Source organism: Brachycentrus maculatus, unplaced genomic scaffold (assembly GCF_059751285.1).
Source record: "Brachycentrus maculatus isolate JH-2025_06_01 unplaced genomic scaffold, ASM5975128v1 h1tg000099l, whole genome shotgun sequence".
In the NCBI taxonomy this organism is placed as follows: domain Eukaryota; kingdom Metazoa; phylum Arthropoda; class Insecta; order Trichoptera; family Brachycentridae; genus Brachycentrus; species Brachycentrus maculatus.
Window position 1 is genome coordinate 1,329,255 of NW_028280853.1, and position 19,690 is coordinate 1,348,944.

At 30.4% G+C, this 19,690-nt stretch overlaps 2 protein-coding genes across 7 annotated transcripts; both read left to right on the forward strand.

The window, feature by feature from the left end:
• The first annotated feature begins 148 nt into the window (after positions 1–148).
• LOC148310346 (uncharacterized) lies at positions 149–13,800 on the forward strand. 4 transcript variants are annotated; one of them, XM_088258616.1, is made up of 6 exons: positions 149–288; positions 7,049–7,227; positions 8,132–8,298; positions 11,795–11,885; positions 12,992–13,162; positions 13,578–13,800. In XM_088258616.1, exons 1-6 carry the CDS (start codon positions 282–284, stop codon positions 13,728–13,730), a joined length of 768 nt encoding a protein of 255 aa, XP_088114742.1. In that variant the 5' UTR covers positions 149–281; the 3' UTR covers positions 13,731–13,800. The 4 variants fall into 4 exon arrangements, with proteins under 4 accessions (XP_088114742.1, XP_088114743.1, XP_088114744.1 ...); XM_088258617.1 differs by lacking the exon at positions 149–288 and adding an exon at positions 7,931–8,040 and having other exon boundaries at positions 7,089–7,227; XM_088258618.1 differs by lacking the exons at positions 149–288; positions 7,049–7,227 and adding exons at positions 7,389–7,527; positions 7,931–8,040.
• Positions 13,801–14,032: 232 nt separating this feature from the next.
• On the forward strand, positions 14,033–18,933 carry Taf12 (TATA-box binding protein associated factor 12). Of its 3 annotated transcripts, none has more exons than XM_088258589.1 (4): positions 14,033–14,191; positions 14,494–14,595; positions 17,192–17,384; positions 18,727–18,933. In XM_088258589.1, the coding sequence occupies exons 2-4, from the start codon at positions 14,503–14,505 to the stop codon at positions 18,852–18,854; spliced, it is 414 nt and encodes a 137-aa protein (XP_088114715.1). In that variant the 5' UTR covers positions 14,033–14,191; positions 14,494–14,502; the 3' UTR covers positions 18,855–18,933. The 3 variants fall into 3 exon arrangements, with proteins under 3 accessions (XP_088114715.1, XP_088114716.1, XP_088114713.1); XM_088258590.1 differs by having other exon boundaries at positions 14,041–14,191; positions 14,462–14,595; XM_088258587.1 differs by having other exon boundaries at positions 14,072–14,191; positions 14,353–14,595.
• Positions 18,934–19,690: the final 757 nt, after the last annotated feature.

Sequence of the window (19,690 nt, forward strand, 5' to 3'; positions counted from 1 at the left end):
ACGAAAGAACGAAATTAGAATTTTGAACAGAAACAGTTTAAATTATATAAATTTATATCAAATATAAACCGGTACCTACTTTTTTTTTAATTAATAAATTCCTATTAATAAAACAATCCTTTTTTTCCATGAAAAGGTGTATCTGTCAAAATTAGCGCGTTGTTTTTAAATTTAAAAAAATATCTATTAGGCTCGCGTATTTTATCACATATTATATTTTTTTATCGTATTAATCAAAATTTGAAGCATATTCACAATATTGACACTATTTTCACGTTCAAATGGAAGGTAAGATATACATATTTATTACGTTTTAAAATAAAACCAATAACAAACAGTAATTTAAAAACATTGTTTTTACGATTTTTCTCCTGTGAAATATGATATCGCTCACTCCTTTCAAGAACGTCATAAACCAAAATTCGTCAATTTTCAGTTGTGCATGTTTTCGGAATGGCCAGAAAATGTACTATATCCCAGCAAAAGCGGCATATTTTTAACTTAATATTTACCCGCTACAGGGCAGAAAGTGTTGTTTTTGCATTTTGAAGAAAAGGTATTGTTTAATCATTTTTTTAAATATACTAAATATTTTTCAAATGGAGAAAAACTGTTCAAGTTTTACCTAAAAAGATCTGTTGTACAATAAAAAGTTCAGTAAGTGGCTTGATATTTATTTTTAATACATTGTATTGTATTTTTAAACTTTAAAAACGTTCTCCTGAAAAATCAAGTTTTTTGATTTATGACGTTCTTGAAAGGAGTGAGCGATATGATAGCGCTAATATTTCGAAGATAAAACAGAGAAATATCTTTATATTTTTTAATTTTTTTTTTTACTTAGTAACTACCACTATATCTTAAATCTACTGCGACACGTGTTTCGATGGATTCCACATCATTTTCAAACACTTTTTTTATATTTGAAGTTTTGGAATGATACAGTAAAATAATATGTACAGAGAGAATTTGCTTGATCTTGGGATCGTGTTGTGTCAATATCTTTTCAAAAGATAAACAAGTATGTCTCAACAGAGATGGTAAATAATTAAGATGGAAAAATGCTTTCCTAGGTATTTACAGGGGTTACAACCCGTCATTGCCTGGTTTAGGTGATCGGTTTGCACACTGAACAATATTCACAATTTTATTCTTGATTTACTACCATATTTCGAAAATTGTGTATTACATATATCGCTCACTCCTTTCAACAACGTCATATATCGCTCACTCCTTTCAAGAACGTCATAAATAAAAAAAAACTTGAATTATCAGGAGAACGTTTTTAAAGTTTAAAAATATAATACAATGTATTAAAAATAAATATCAAGCCACTTATGAAACTTTTTACTGTGCAACAGATCTTTTTAGGTAAAACCTGAAGGTTTTTTCTCCATTTGAAAAATATTTATAATATTTAAAAAAATAATTAAACAATACATTTTCTTCAAAATGCAAAAACAACACTTTCTGCCCTGTAACGGGTAAATATTAAGTTAAAAATATGTTGCTTTTGCTGGGATATAGTACATTTTCTGGGCATTTTGAAAACATGCACAACTGAAAATTTACGATTTTTGATTTATGACGTTCTTGAAAGGAGTGAGCGATATGTGTATATTTACTTATTGACTTGGCGTTCATTTTGGAGAACTCAGTGTTTGTAATTTAACTAGGGTCTAATGATATTAGTTTAATAATTGCCTAACAATACGATTTTGGGTTTTTATGTTTCATAAATTCAAGAGATCATTTTTAAAGTTTAAAAATATAGTAAAATGTATTAAAAATAAATATCAAGCCACTTATTGAACTTTTTACTGTACATAGATCTTTTTAGGTAAAACCTGAATGTTTTTGAGATTTGAAATTTTAATGAAACCTGAGATTTATGTAAGCATAGACATAATGGTTGTCTGTTTGTTTCATCGTCTACTATAAAATGAAATTGATGACATAACAAATGCTGAATCTAATAGGCACTAACCGTTTCCCTTGTCACGCGACAATAAAAAAAAATATTTTCATGTCTGTCTGTTTTAAAAAAATAAACAAAACATGGTTATCTTAATTCTACTTCGTCAGTAGATGAGAAAAATGGAACAAATTTATTTACAAAAAATTGGATACTTATTTTTATTTATCCTCTAGTCGTTAACGGGTGATTTTAAAATTGTATACTCTTACATACTTAGAAAATGAGAAGGACAAAGCTCAAAAATAAAAAGTAATTATATATATCGCTGGTTAAATTGCCAATAGGCTACAACGCAAAAATAAATTAAACTCTTTATTCCAAAAATGGTATCTAAATCGTTAACATCTTCATATTCGAAAGACACCCATGATTCTAGCATTAGAAATGGACAATAAAGAGTTAATTTTTTTGGGTTGTGGCCCTTTGGCATTTAACAAGCGATATGTTTGTCACTTTTCCCGACAAATTTAAACATTATTATTTTTAATCATGAATTTAAACATGATGAATCTCTCTCTAATCCTCATCTACATCCGATGGTCCATATGCCACGGCATCGTATCGACGCAGTGTTGTCTTAATCGTTAATTACGTGAAGTGACCAATCCTGCGCTTGAGTACCAGTCCAGGGTGATTTTAAATTAATATTGGAGTGAAAACTCACTCATATATATTTTTACTCCTCTAGGAATCGAACCCGGTACCCTCAGCGCGGTAGCCAAACGTGCTAACGACTACACTACGGAGGCAGCTTTTTGATGAATACGGGCGTATAATTACCGAAATACATACAATGATAGTTTTTTTTACCTACTATACTCATTAGTAGGTTCTAATTACCCGTCACGCCGCTTCTCCGCAGGAGTACACAGAGATAATAAAATGATACACCAATCTGTCTTTTAAAAAAATCCTCGCCTCTTCCACATACATGCATCTCCTCATACGTAACCGCCAATTATTTCGATTCCTGACCTGACCTGTTTTAAGTATTTGAAATACTTGATCAAGTTTTCCTCGGTCTTCCTCTGCTTCTATTACCAACTACTTTTGCCACATAAATTCGTACGAATTTTAAAGGCATTACATTAATTTCTGGGACCATTATATTTTTACAACGCTACATGAAGTAAAAACGGATTATCTTTATAATTTCATATCGGATTCGATATCGCTTAGTAGTTCTTCAGCCTTTGCACATAATCGATAATTTGCTTACAAATTAGTTTATGGTATTTTTCGTCTATTGACTGGAAAATTCCCTTTCTGATTGGTTCTCAGTAAAGTGGTTGCGTGCAGAATGTTTTGTATCTATAATTTGAGAAAAATGCTTTCCACGGAAATTTATTCCATGAACCTATATAATATTATTTGCATTTTGTTCTACATAGCGATTTGTCTTATTCACTGGCATAAACAAAGGGAAACGGAATTGATAGAGCTTCCGACAGTCCTTCCGGAACTACGAGACTAAACGGAACTTGTAATCGAGACACATTTTCATTTTAAATATTAAGTGTCATCAATAATAATAATTGTGAAATTTATATTTGAAGCACTAACTTTGTGATTTTCCATTTTATAATGATAATGTAACTTTGTTTTAAAATCACTATAAATATTTTATTATAACTTAATTATAGTGTCTACCGGTTTCGAAGCTAAGCGCTTCTTTTATCAAGACTAATTAATACTTATAATAATAGATATTATAATTAAGCTATAATAAAATATTTATAGTGATTTGAAAACAAAGTTACATTTTAATTATAATGATAATTGTTGCTACATGGGTAATTTAAAATGCCCTATTCAAACAAAGATTTCTCAGGAGCTGGTAAGAATGCGATTTTTTTTTATTAAGATAAATTATTAATCTAAAAGAGATTTCGAGATTCATAATATAAAAATTCCGCCTTTTAGGCATTATTTTTTTAAACCATTTTATGACACAGTTCGAATAATTTGCCTCACTTAGAATATTCGTTTTTAAAGCGTTATTAAGCAGCTTAATTTTTTTCGCCTCATTTAGACATTTCTATGAACATAATACCTATTATTTTTGACATCTCATCAAAGATGAAGAAGAATATGGAAGTCTGGGCATTTACGGGCCTGACGACCGTCATAGGCTGGTTTAAGTGATCACTTTTTGTGAACAAGTATTTGGACACATTCAAAATGTTGTAAATATAATACCTGTTGACTGATGGTGTAGGTACACTTTGTAACATTTCATAATTACTTATGATTTAATTGACTTGTTTAAAATTATTTTTATACAAGGATTTTAAATTACATTAATAGTTTCTAGAGAATTATTGAAAAGTTTTCATGCATCTATCATTAAATGTTTTCTTTTTATTTTTCATAGATAATATTTTTACATTTTTTAAAAAATTATATAAGTATACATATTATGTATTACGGCTGTTTAGGCATAGCTTGTGTTGAGCCGAAATACATACATGTCAAAACTATACATATTTTTATAATTACTAGTATTATACATTACATACAATAGATACAATAACAATTTACAGTAAGTATAAAGGTTTTACAATATAATAATTACACCTGGATTTTAATTAACTATCTTTCCACCTTGTCCCTACCAACGAGAAGCAACCATCAACCATCATATGTATATGTATATTTATATGTATATCTTTAGTTTTACTTCATTTTACTTTTAGTATATTGTTGTATGTATCTTTTATTTATTTATGTTATGTTCTTATGATTATTTACTTTGTATTTTATACCATATATTTTTTATACATATTAACTTTGAACATATAACTCTTAAGAGGCTTGCACACTTCATATCAAGGTTTAAAAGATAAATATGTATATGATAAAATAAAATAAATATTGCTTTAAAACAATAAAAAATTATGTATTCTTTTTTTTTTAAATATAGGAATGTTAAACGTTCTTTAATATGAGAAAAATGGTTTTCTCTATAGTAAATGCGTTATTCTAGACTAGAATGTAATTTGCATAAAATATTAAACATAATATTTTAATGTCAAGCTAGTAGGAATATTTTCCATTCTTTATTTTAGTAAAACAATGAAATGGTTGTATATATTTTTAACGCGCCTTTTAGAATAAATAAATGGAAACAAACATTTTGCAAATTCAAGCTGTAAGACGAACAATGGCATCCAGTTAACACGTCTTTAAAAAGTTTTCAAGTCAAATCGGTTTCTAAAGGCTCTTAAATGATAAATTGCTCAAAAACTGAATCTAATATATCGTGGGATTATTATGCCATTAAACTAAAACTTTTGTTTAATAAAGTTCAAATGTTTATTTAACGTATTTAAATATACTTTTAACATTCCACACATGTACCTCCATTTGTGTGTAAAATATTTCATAAGAATATTTGCAAGAAAATTCTACATATTTGCAATGTTTTTAAGTAGTTTAAAATAAACTAAGACTTCGACACATATTAGTTTTTATATATCGCTCACTCCTTTCAAGAACGTCATAAATAAAAAATCGTAAATTTTCAATTGTGCATGTTTTCGGAATGTCCAGAAAATGTACTGTATCCCAGAAAAAGAGGCATATTTTTAACTTAATATTTACCCGCTACAGGGCAGAAAGTGATTTTGCATTTTGAAGAAAAGGTATTATTTAATTATTTTTTTTAAATATACTAAATATTTTTCAAATGGAGAAAAAACCTTCAGGTTTTACCTAAGATCTGTTGTACAGTAAAAAGTTCAATAAGTGGCTTGATATTGATTTTCAATACAGTTGTACTATATTTTTAAACTTTAAAAACGTTCTCTTGAAAAATCAAGTTTTTTGATTTATGACGTTCTTGAAAGGAGTGAGCGATATATGTTAAACCTATGCAACAAGTTTTGTATTTAGTTTTATGAAAAATATCATAATTAATCATCATTTGGCATTTGGCTGATTTGAGTGATCACTTTGTATACTTGTGTAACATTCGCCATTCTACCCATTATTCAAAATGCCAGGTCGTAAGCCCTAGGATACTCAGACATCCATCTTCTGCCGTTTAAAAACGATAGATTGTTCATCTCAAGTTGAAACACCTATGATATATAAGTTGATATTAATTAAGAAGAGGAAATAGTTTAATAAGAGTAATGCCTAAGATCATCGGAGTTATTGTATATACCCGTACTCGTATAAGCTCGTATCAGTAAGACAAGCTAAAGTATACGAGTTGCTTGATAAAAAATAATTACATATATTATAAGTAAAAAAGTAAAAAAATAAAGTAAGTTCGTTAGATGGGGGAACATACAATGACGCTTTGAACACTATCAAAATAGTTCAGAAAACAATAATTAAAGTCATTAAAAAAAAACGATTAAACAAAAACAAATCAACATTCCAAGTAGAAACTACTTTAAAAAACACAAATTCTTCCACTAAATATTGAATGTAATAAATATTAAAAATTGGAATCTAAAGGGTGATAAATATTGGAATCTGAATAAAAGTTCATCTTCGAGATTCCAAAACGATTTTATAATAGCAAAATGCAATATGTACCAAACAATTTCAACAGAACTTCAAAAAACAAAACACGCACATGCAAAATTAATAAAACAAATAAAAAAACAATTATACATACTCGTATCATTTAAATGTCTAAATAAACAATAAACAATGAGTGTAAGTTCCTTTCCAAGCACGTGAGTTTAGTGTCTTTATCAGAGAGGAACAGCGTAACTAGTATCAAGATATATTAAATTAGAAATAAAACGCTTGTTTTTTACCACTTGAGTACTCAAGTGGTAAAAATCAAGTGTTTTATTTATGATTTAATCATGTCTTACCAATAAGCGTATGCCGAAACAATAAATAACAGATATGATAATAGTAGAAATGTCTAGCAAATGAATGAAATTATAATATTTTGTTGTAACTTTGTTAAATAAATCAAATAAAAACTTTAAAAATAAACGTGTGATTGAATTGAGTGCATTTATTTCCAGAATTGATTGACAAGGAAAAAAATAGGTATAAATGAATATTTAAATTTATTATTACATGCAGATAAATTATCAACAGGTTTCGAGTACGTGGTGGACAAGAAGTTTCGCCCTTCGTTATGTTTCGGCACCAAAGTGCCCCGAGTGGTATGGCCTGGCAGGAGCCCCAACGTCACGGGCTACATGCGCCGCACCGGGGGCGAAGTCCCGGCCTTCGCCACCGGCCTGGCCACTAGTGTGCCCCCGCCAAACAAACCGGTAAACAAATTGTTCCTTTTCCTCGTATTTACCAGCTCCACCGACATTGCCTAATATTATGGGTATCTTTATCTTATCAGCAGTTGCTCAGAACATTGAAAGTCCCACCGCATTCCCGGATCTGATACAGAAGCATCCAGGCTTCCTGACAGACCATCTCTAGCAAAGCAATTTTTGGTTGTTTTTGGTTTATGAACTAAATTGCGAAAATTTGAGAAAATTTGAAACAAAATTGTACTCAGATTTTGCCAGATCTGATAAAGAAGCATCTAGGCTGCCCGACAGACCCTCCCTTGCAAAGTAATTATTTTTTGTTTTCTGAACTTAGTAGCGAAAATGAAAGAAAATGTGAAATGTGTCGGGTTGTGGTCCCGTGGTTAGTGTCGCGGACTCCGTTCGAATCCACTCATTGTCCGTTCGAACACATTTGATACCTATTTCTAATAATGAGCCGCTTAGGCTCACAGAAATAGTATGAAATTGAAATATGTATGTAAATAATAAAAACACAAATATTTCTCTTTTAAAAAAAAATAATGAAAAATTTTATCCCAATTTTACTGTGAATTTACATTTAGAAGCTTTCATTCTCCCTGTCACTGCCAATCTAAATAAATATAAGTTTGTAAAACCCCTACCAAATTTTCTAGAAGTTGCTCAGAACACAGTATGCAAATTAATGCGGTGAAACCATTCATTTAAGGTTGTACTCTTAAACACACAATTCAGAAAGTGACCGGGTGCATGAGAAGCGGGTGCATGACGTGTGTCCACGCACAGATCTGGGAGGATGAAAAAAAATCCAATAAAAAAGTATGGTATCTCCATTATGGGATAGGGTTTGGCTTGTGTATTACATTGTTAATCAACGAGATATCAGGAATCTATTCTTGTTAAATTCCAGGTAAAGCTAGTGACTATCCCGAAAGCTGCTCGCTGGGTGGATGTAAAAGCATATCAACCTCCTCCGCGCATACCCTCACCCCCTCCACAGCGTAAGAAGGGTCTTTACGTTCCTTTCAATTCTGGGACTAAAAGGAGCCCTAAATTCACCGACAAGAAAATTCCGGGGTAAGCAAATATAATATGTACCTAGTACCTATGTATCTACAAAACAGTGGCGGTCCAACTACAATATTATAATATAGTATAAAGTTCGTAGCTATGACACTTCTTAGCACTCTAAGAAGCGGAGTCGTCACCAAGTTGTACATGGACTACCTGGAAAGTATAGTTGTGGAGACGAAAAACTATAATGAAGGAGGATAAACGTCGGAGCCGGGAATTGTAGAACAACTATGATCAATATTTACGGAGCTAAATGTAGTGGAGTGAAGCGGCTGAATGGTGCTCTACCTTTTTTTTATCCCACATAATGCATACTGGAAATCACTAAAGTAAAAGTGTAAGAATCCCCTACCCGTAGCATGACCTTGCATTTATAAGTTCGTAAATCATATTGAAAAAGTTTGTTATATAGAATGTTTTGATTAAGGAATATATAAATATGTACATACATATGTTTGTACATATTAGGAAAACCTTTCAATTAATTTTATTGATATGCACTGGTTAGTATTTTCTGATGTTGTTTCATTTCTTGAATCAAACTGAACGTTGATAATCAAAATATATGTGTAAGGTTTATTACGACACATCTGGAATGATGGATTCAAAAAAAAATATTTCAGGAATTCACAGCAGATTCTAACTAAACAGAGTTTTCGGAAGTATTTTACGGAAATGGTTATTATTAAAGGTCTACAGATCACTACTTATTTTTAATGCATGCTATCAAGTGAAATTCTGAATCAGTTTATTGGAAAACGAGGCTTAGAAAAACAAAGCGTAAAATATAAATAAGTGTACGTTATATGGGAGGCAAAATCCAAGACGAATTTCTGTAAAGTTCTGTTTTCAATAAAAAAATATTGTGAAACCTTGTTACTGTACTATTTGAATTTGAATATAAAAATTATTATTATATATGACTCAAATACATTCAATTCAAATTTTTTTCTTCAAGAAAGTCGTATAAATCATGGTTCCCAATTCTCCCATTTTTTTATAAAACTTTTGACCGGCTTCTTACCAATCTAACGATGTCAATAACGATGAAACTTTTTGCCGGTAAAAAATAAAAATAAACGGAATAAGTACATTATTTTTATACTGTCATAGGTGTGTTTGAAGAAAAAAATGGCGTAAAAACGATCTTTAAATAAGGTGTTTTATCAGACATCCTAGGAACTTATCGTGTGACGTATTACATACATACATTTATATGTATATATGTATTGACTATACACACAATCTGATGATACACAACAAATTAAAGTGGATTGAATTTGCCCAGACGTCGAAGTGTAATGACTGTCTAGCGCATATAATCTACTTTGATCACAAAACGATGACGGAATTTTGGATAAGACCCAATAAAGTCGCACTTACGTGTACACAGATATTTCTGTTCTTAATTATTTTCCAAGTTCGCATGCCTGCTTGTACTAAAAAAAATATATGTTTTGCACATATTTTTAGATATGGTACATATTTGTAGATAATATAAAAGCCTCTCCTGTTCGATTCCCCGGGGTAAACAACAATGTAAATGATTATTTACTCTAGTATTTTGTATTTTAAAAACATTGTTCACTTTGTGGTATGGTCATATAACACTCCCCTTATCATCAATCGTTCATTTTGTGTAATAAATACCGCTTAAAATTCTACTTCAAGACTACCTGTATAGGAATAACCATTCAATCGTCAGGTCAACTGTTGACCTGATGATGAAATAATTATTCCGAAACCGGCAGTCGTGAGGTAGAATTTTACCAGGCATTATACAAAGTGAACGATGAATGATAATGAGAGTGTTATTGATTTAATATCACCCCGAATTTGTACCGAAAGCTCAAGACCAAGATAAAACTGCATCCATCTGATGTGGTGTGCAGAGAATAATACATTATCTCTGCTTTTGACTTTATTGTGCAAAAAATAATTGAATTAGCCCCACTTTCTGCATCGGCAATACCTGTTGAAACTTCAACGGGAAAATTTTCAATAAATCATTTACTTACTCTATTAATTAACTCACTTACTCACTTATTCATTCGCTTACTCTACCTAGAAACGACAAAAAATTACGTCACTGGAATTGCATTTTAGATACTGATAATTTGATTATATCTAATGATGCGATCGCTGCATTGTTTTTGTGAAATATTGTAGATATAATGCATAAATTATATCATTATTACACTCAGAAGTTGCATGATTTCAACTATCACGAGCTCAATAAATGCGTTTGCGTGCTAAACCGTCATAAATTTTGGATTAGTACAATTAATTAGCGTTGTATTTTTAATAATAAATAAATTGCATAATCTCCCAATCCCTCGTAGAACACAATTTTGATAAAATAAACTAACATTTCGTCAAAATTTCTGACCACAAAGTATTGAATAATAAAAATATCTTACTGTTATTAAATTTTTGTTCTGAAATGAAATAATAATGTCGAAATAAAGGATTTACATCCATCAATCACTGTTTATACATATTTACAGAAAAAATGACAAATTGCATGCGAAGATATCCTTTTGGTGAGCATTATTAATATTTCCTGGTAAATCTTCGACTTTTTTATGGTCTTGGAACATGTTCATCGATAAAAATCAACAAACGTCAATTGCTATTAGTAAACACGCCTGATCGTTTGACATTCATTCTATTAATACCATACGCAAATACGTGCAAATACTAATCGAATTGACCCTGTTATTGAACCTGCAGGAAAACATTTATAATACTCTTCCGTTAATTATAGACAATATTTGTTAATTAAGTTGTACACTGCTAATAAGCAAAAGTCCTTTCCTTTACAAATGAGCCCACTTTATATTGTATTACTAGATTTTTAAAAAAGTAATTACTATAATTATACTGACCAAAATTACGGCGGTTATTTTGGTCATTTTGGTTTTCGAAATTAAATTAAGATTTTGCAAAAAATGAAACTTAAAAAAAAATCCATATGGATGTGAAAAGTTAAATTAACGGGGCTTCTTTAAATTATTAAATTCTTGAATAAATTTTCCATACATACCTATATTCGTATTTATGCATAATCAGGCTGCTTTCCAAGGCCATTTTTCGTCAAATTTCAATCATTCTTCATAACTGAAAAAAATAATTTTACACTTTTAATATACATATGTATATAATATTTATCATATATTTATACAATAATATGTTTGCCTCTTACAATACTGATGCAATTTATTGTTTTAGCCCCGGAAACGAAGCAGATCAAATCTATATTACACGATTGATAAAATATGTATTATGTACTCTTATTTATAATAAACATACAATAATATCATATGTTTGCCTCTTTCAATATTGATGTAATTTGTTTCAATCCCTGAACCTATAAGGGGTGTTACAAAAGGGGGCAGATCACATCAATGTTACACGATTGATATTTTATAATATGTACCATGTATCTATACATTTAAATGTTTGCTTCTTGCAATAATGATCCAATTTACTATTTTAGCCCCGGAACCTATAACGGATTTTACAAAAAGAGACAGATCAAATTTAACCACAGTTTTGGAGGGAAAATGATAGTTGTGCCTGCGGTGGACGTAAGAACTTATTTTTCTTCATATTATTACATACATACATATTTACGTAAATTATTTTAGGTGAACGTCATATCATTATTTTTTATCTTTCTCTTTTTCAACATTGATTATGTTTTGTTGTAATTATTTTCTTATATTCTTGTAAGATGTTTGGTTATTTTCAAAATGTAATGGAATACTTTTAAACATATCGCTCAATCCTTTCAACAATGTCAAATATCAAAAAACTTGATTTTTCAGGAGATCGTTTTTAAAGTTTAAGAATATAATTAAATGTATTAAAAATAAATATCAAGCCACTTGTTGAACTTTTTACTGTACAACAGATCTTTTTAGGTAAAACCTGAAGGTTTTTTCTCCATTTGAAAAATATTTAGTATTTAAAAAAATATATATAATAATACCTTTTCTTCAAAACGCAAAAACAACACTTTCTGCCCTGTAGCGGGTAAATATTAAGTTAAAAATATGCCGCTTTTGTTGGGATATAGTACATTTTCTGGGCATTCCGAAAACATGCACAACTGAAAATTGTCGATTTTTGATTTATGACGTTGTTGAAAGGAGTGAGCGATATGTCATGTTTATAAAATTCATAATTATCAAATAAAAGAAGCTATTGAGAATAATTTAAATACACCAAAAAATCATTTTGAAACACTGTATTGATCGATACAAGATTCACGGCACATTATGCATGGCCAATCCTTTATTTTCTTGGAGTACATGTTTAATGTCAAAATGTAAGATTAAAACGTGGTAAATCATACAATATTAAATGAAGGTTATAAAAATAATGCTTTTATTATAAATAAAGTTTTGGTAATAGTGTGACCATATATTTACCCTTTTTCGATTGATGACCAATATTTGATAGTAAAATATCATTTGACTCTCTGAATTCATCGATATTGACAACCACCAAACAATTGAATGAATATCAACTTATTAGGGAATGATAGGTTGTGAATGCGTTTTAAAAAAATGCGATATGTCTGTTTTGAGAATTCGCCTATAAGAAGGCGAAAGTGTTACATAATATATAACGTATAAATAATTAATTATTCTACAACTCAATCCTTAAAATTAAATAATATTTTTTTTAGATTAAATGTGTTCCTTATAACAACGACACGTGCGCAATATGTTCCACTGGATGCAGCGAACAGGGAGATTATTGGCACCAGGACAATAAAGTTTTTTTGTGTAGAGTTTGTTACGAAAAACAGTATATCACCCATACTAAATATAGTATTTTACAACTGGAAGAATTTAAAGTAAGAAAATGTGAATATTTTATATTTCTCATTATTGAACTAATAAAAAAACATGATAAAATGATTTTTACGTATTCCAAAAGCCTGTACGTAGATGAATCAAATTAATTATTTCTACAGCAATGGATGCGGAAAAAAGACGGTCAAAATTTGTTCATAAAAAGGGATTTTGTGGCGCCATTCGTTCTCGCGTACCACCTGCTCTCATAATTTATTAAAAACATGCTTGTTTTAATGTTCCTCGGTTATGCTTTGTTTTCGTAAAATATCAATTACATTTCGTAAGAGTGAATATTTATAAAACAACTCTTGTATCTCTAATTTTTATTATATTAAAAATAAAAAAAATACAATAGAATTTGTATTTATACGAAAAGGGATCATTTTAAATGTACATTTTCATTTTATTTTTCAGCCAATACGGGATTGCTTCTTTGCCCACCACCATGAAATGTATAATAATTCTATTAAATTAATCGGAGTCCGAGAAATAAAGAAACAAATACTAAAAGAAGCATATCTGGATCAATATTTTTCAAATTATAGACAGCAGAAATACACGTTATAAATTGGCGATAGTAATTTGATCACTTGCTTTGTATTAATTTGTTTACCGTGTACCTAACTGTTTTGTAATAAAAATTTACATGAAATTTATGTGTCGTTTCTTTTTATTGTGGCATATTTTTAATTAATGAATATTATTATTTTTTTACAAAAATATAAGTTCAGGGAGTAGTGAGATTAAGACAACATAAATTGGGAGCTGAAATCATAAAAAAAAAATTGTCAACTTTTTTGTTTTTCTGGGGTAAGTACTTACTTAAATGTCAATGGGATAAAGAAATGCAGGTTTGTCTATGGCCAAATAATCTGTCAAATCATGGTTAAATCTATGACTTAAAAATTGACGTGAGTTTTTTATTTACTCACTTTTTATGCGATATTCTCGCAGTTATTAGTTGTTGGAGTTTATAATTTAATTTCAGCATTAAATAAATATATTTTTCAGTGTAACTCCACACTCAGGTATATATTTTCTGTATGAATTGTACTTATCTCACAATATATTAATCGGTTACATATTTTTTTGATGTAGGTAGGTACAGTGAAATGTTTTTGCCATTGCATTTTGCATTACTATCATAATTTATTTTTAAAGTTTTGTATATGATACGTATACATTCCAGGGTGCTTGAGATATGTCAAATCTTGGAAACACGATCGGACAACCTCAATCAATAGCACCCGCCTTGGGCAGTATGAACCAAACAACTTCAGCAATTCAATATCCAACAGGGACACCCTTGAACCAAAGTATTAATTCCCAGGCGAGCACAATGCAGGCGTCACCTTCCCAACACAGCCCCATGTCCGGCCAGTCTCAGGCAGCTGGGAAGTCGGCCATTAACAATTCAGATCAACCGACTCAGGTAACTACATTATGGCTTTATTTTTTGACATCTCATCAAAGATGAAGAAGAATATGGAAGTCTGGGCATTTACGAGGCTGACGACCGTCATAAGCTGGTTTAAGTGATCACTTTACACACGTGTAACATTCACCAATTCTACCCATTATTGACAACCAAATTCTTGGAAGTTCTATATATCGCTCACTCCTTTCAAGAACGTCATAAATCAAAATTCGTAAATTTTCAGTTGTGCATGTTTTAGGAATGCCCAGAAAATGAACTATATCCCAGCAAAAGAGGCATATTTTTAACTTAATATTTACCCGCTACAGGGCAGAAAATGTTGCTTTTGCATTTTTAAGAAAAGGTGTTGTTTAATTATTTTTTTAAATAAACTAAATATTTTCAAATGGAGAAAAAATCTTCAGGTTTTACTTAAAAAGATCTGTTGCACAGTAAAAAGTTCAATAAGTGGCTTGATATTTATTTTTAATACATTGTGTTATATTTTTAAACTTTAAAAACGTTCTCCTGAAAAATCAAGTTTTTTGATTTATGACGTCCTGGAAAGGAGTGAGCGATATATGAACCAATTTTGAAACATTATTCTTAAATCACTAGAACTTCACTAGAGATATCTATTGGTGAGATGAAAAGAAGCTTTTTATTGAGCAGAAACTCTTTTTATTAGGATGTGAGGATCCTGGATTATAATCGCACACATGAGAAATGCCAGAAAATATCATTTTCATTTTTATTAATTAAGCTTACAATTTGACCAGATAATTTATTTACAACATTTTGAATGTGTCCAAATACTTGTTCAAGTATTTGGACACACTCAGAATATTGTAATCATTATGGCTTCCTTTGGAACCTTTTTTTTTCCTTTTTTTAAAATTATTTATTTGGCTGTCACCCAGTGAAAGGATGTGTCTACCAGTGCCAAGTATTATTTTTATTTACAAACAAAGTAATAGAAAATAATACTAACAATTAATTCAAAAGTTCATAGTTTAAATGCGTTAAGCTTTATCATTTTAGAAATTATGACCGCAATTCTAGAATTAGGTTCAATAAGAAGGGTGGATACTTGGGTGGGGAGTTGGATTCTTGCCCGTGTTAAGCTATTTAGAAAGTTCTCCTTCTCTGTTGTGAGCGGACATTGAAAGAACGTATGGTTTGCATCCCCTATATACAGTGAAACCTCTATCGTTTTTAAAGGGACCTATTAAAATAAACTATGAATGCGGGAAAACAATGAATGCGGGATTAAGAGGTCAATACGCAAGTAGATACAACCGAGCAAAGATACAAACCAGAATAGAATTTGAAAAAATACTTAAGTTTATTGATCAATATTAGTTTTTTAACTGTTTTATTTTCGTAAGTCAATAGTATATTTTCGGCTATGCAAATAGCATTTTTTTCAGCATCGGTTATTGAATGTGCGTTGTAGAAAGTTTTCTTTAAGAGTGTGCACGCTTCTGGAAATGCAGGTACAGGCAGCGGCTCCTTTTCATCAATATCGACCTCTCCTGCTATCGGTTACACAAGCTTTCGATAGTTTCTATCCCATACGTTGCCGTTGAATGTAAGAAAATTGAAAATATGAAGAAAAAAAATGTAAAAAAAACAGACAAAATGTATCAAATATGCAGCTTAATTAGAACAATAAATGCGGTAAATGGTGATAGAGAAAAACGATCGATGCGGTTTAGTTTAGTATGAAATGAATTCGGGATAGAAGAAATAAACGATACATCCGGGAAAACGATTATTCGAGAAACGATAGATAGAGGTTTCACTGTATATAAAGGGATCTCCTGCCTACAACTCCTCATCAGAACCTACTCTTTACACCTTCATTTAACACATTGTAATTGGGGGTTTAAAAACAATAGATATAAGCCAGAAGCGGGCGTTTTTTTGCGATTGGAGCAAAATATATAACTTTCTTAAAATCGGCAGAGCTTCTAAACCAAACAATATATTTGATTAGAATTTTCAAAGAAATTATCCATAATGTTTGGTCATCATAGATAAAATAACAAACAATCTTATTATTTTATAATTTCACCATATTTCTAAACTGAATGTAAACACCTGTTATCAATTTGGTAAATGGCACTACACATACTTTCAATTTGAAATATTCCCCATAAAAGTTATCATGGTTATCCATTCCATATAATGATATGATTGCTTGTAACATAAATAATAAAATAAGAAAAGAATATAAATTATATGAAAAATAATAATAATTAAATGTCTATCTGGATCGAATGACAGGGGTTTATTTTATTGTTCTATGAAATTGTTAATTTTTTGGTTATTTGCACAAACTTCCACCTTTATCTGTCAACGAAGGAGATCTAATGATAATTATAGTTGCGGGGTTATTATTCCATGCCAACAAACAAAACCCGTAATATGTCGTGTCCCGCAAATAACTGACTGTCCACAAAAAAGGCATTTGCCTGCCTTCAACCCACAGTTAGCAATAAACGACATTTGCCATTTCCCGCATAAAATGTGTTAATATGATAAATTTATTTTTATTCCATGATAAAATTATGGGTTAATATAATTTTTAACCTTGCGTATTCCATAGATAGTCACCAGACCACGTCTTCAAGAGCTGGTGCGAGAGGTGGACCCGACAGAACAACTTGATGAAGAAGTAGAAGAACTATTACTGCAGTTAGCTGATGATTTCATCGACAGCACCATGAATGCGGCCTGTTTACTAGCAAAACATCGCCACGTCTCTACGGTTGAAGTCAAAGATGTGCAACTTCATTTAGGTATTTATTCATTGATTTTATCCCTTACCATGTGTATTCATTAATATTTAAAAAAAAAAACAATTAAGACATTGGTGTGCTTGTAGCTAAGAAGGAATGTCTTCCGACTAATAACTAGTGTAGTGTAGATTAGTACCGTAGAACGGGGCTACCTGAACTTTGATGTGTTACTTGAGTCCAGTACAAAAAAAAATTAAATCTGTATTTGGTCTACGATAATGAACGAATAAGTGTCACCTGTCAAGGAAACAATGAATTGTGTCAATACGTTCATTATTGTAGACCAAATACAGATCTAATTTTTTTTTTGTACTGGGCTCAAGTAACACATCAAAGTTCAAGTAGCCCCGTTCTACGGTACCATAAGGGAACTCAAGTACTGACAATATAGATAAAGAAACAAAAAAAGAAAGAATTGAAGTCTAATTAACAGAACTTCAATCAATGTGTCAACATTTTTGCCCCATTTGTTGATTGGACGTTTCCAGAAACACATAAAAAAGGTATTTTTGATTAAACAATCTTCGGATTACACTTTTCTTAACTTTGAACAGTCATATTGTAATTTTAGTCAAATAAAATCTTGGTGTCATGTTTGCTGCCATGCATGCAATTGATGGAACAATTGCGAATCACACTGTTATACAATAAATTAGCTGTGTCATTTGCACTAGTCGATACGGTCGCTAAAAAATCTCATGCATAGTCAATGAGATTTATTATTTATTTATTTATTTAATATGGCTACATTTTTGTTATTTCTATACATTTGTACTTAATACAATCTTATAATTTTAGTTGCGCTGAGCCTCTCCAAAAAAGAGACTGAGCTCTTGTGCTTGGAGAGGGACTTATTTATTGTTGTTTATAGTATCATGTTATACATTCAAAAAAATATTATTGGGGAACATATACTTATATGTGGTACGAGGGAGTTATCTTGTTTAGTTTTCTATTGTATTGTTTGTATATGTTTGCAGTGTTTGTTAAGTTTCTTTTTTAGACTGTTTGTGTCATTTATATTTTTAATTTCTAAAGGTTGAATTTTTTTATTCCTAAGTATATGTTATTAAAGTGGTACTGTTTTGTGTTACATTTGGGTATTTTAAAATTATTTTTATTTCGTTTGTTTCTACTTTTGAGTGATTGTTTTCTTTGAGATGTCTCAAATGACAATAAATTTGATTGCCTCCGTAAACAAGCACTTGGTGGCATTATTCTCTGAAAAATTAATCATTTTAGAAAATTAATAAAAATTAGTGCTTTGAAAAATTCCTGTATATTTATTTTTGTCTCTTTTTCTAATATTAAAAAAAAAAATAAATGTGATTTTTGGTTTTAGAACGTAACTGGAACATGTGGATTCCTGGATTTGGAACTGACGAACTAAGACCATACAAGAGAGCCACAGTTACCGAAGCACACAGACAGAGAATGGCGCTGATTAGAAAAGCAATAAAAAAATACTAGTTCTTAAAAGGAATAACAATCTTCATGTTTTCTCATAAAATTAATTCTAAGCTAATAAACAATTTATATTTAAAGAAAATGTATTTATGGGAAGCATGCTTAAGACATTAGTAACCTCTCTTTGAAAGGTACACTTAATTCATCTTAAAGGTATTAACAGAATCCTTTTAAAAAAGTGATGTGTCTTAATGACTTTGGTGCGTATCCCCATTTTGTTTTATTCATTTCGATTAATACAAGAAAAAAAAGATAATCAATCTGGAAAGCATAGATCTTTACAAATAAATAAAATTACAAATTAAAATAGTTGAAACTGCTAAAGGATTTTCCCCACCTTCAGGTTTGTATTCCCTTAGAGAATGTCCTTTGTTAACGCTTTCCTACGACTGTCCATATATGATCTATTACAATATATTATTACGGGCTCAGGCATTATGTAGTAATAATAGCGCATAATTAGGATGCAGTCGGTTTTATTCCACAGGTCGCTATGACAGTACAAGTGTATTCAGTCTCCTTTGTGTCAATCTCAAAAGGGGTAGGGCCTCTGCTTTAAGATTACCCCTTGTACATCCCTGCCCTGCCCCTAGCTAGAGCTTGGGGTCATGGGTCAAGTTGTCTAAAATATTGTGCCGTAAAAATAAAGTTAATATTTTTCAATACACATTGGTATGGATAAATCAAACACACTTGTTTAATATAAGGTATATATTATAATTTAAAATCACAATACAAAAGTGAAGAAATTTTATTAAATAAATCTTAATATTTATTCAGACAAATTATCTCTAAACGAAAAGCCATCTTTTAAAAAATAAGCAAAACTGTTTTCAGAA

Bases quoted from the DNA above. Each gene is read 5' to 3' on its own strand.
- LOC148310346 (XM_088258616.1), top strand. The intron at 7,228-8,131 runs GTAAACAAATTG...GTTAAATTCCAG, and splicing joins TGCCCCCGCCAAACAAACCG to GTAAAGCTAGTGACTATCCC. The intron at 13,163-13,577 runs GTAAGAAAATGT...TTTATTTTTCAG, and splicing joins TACAACTGGAAGAATTTAAA to CCAATACGGGATTGCTTCTT.
- Taf12 (XM_088258587.1), top strand. From the start codon at position 14,365: ATGTCAAATCTTGGAAACACGATCGGACAACCTCAATCAATAGCACCC. The intron at 14,596-17,191 runs GTAACTACATTA...CGTATTCCATAG, and splicing joins ATTCAGATCAACCGACTCAG to ATAGTCACCAGACCACGTCT. The intron at 17,385-18,726 runs GTATTTATTCAT...TTTTGGTTTTAG, and splicing joins AGATGTGCAACTTCATTTAG to AACGTAACTGGAACATGTGG.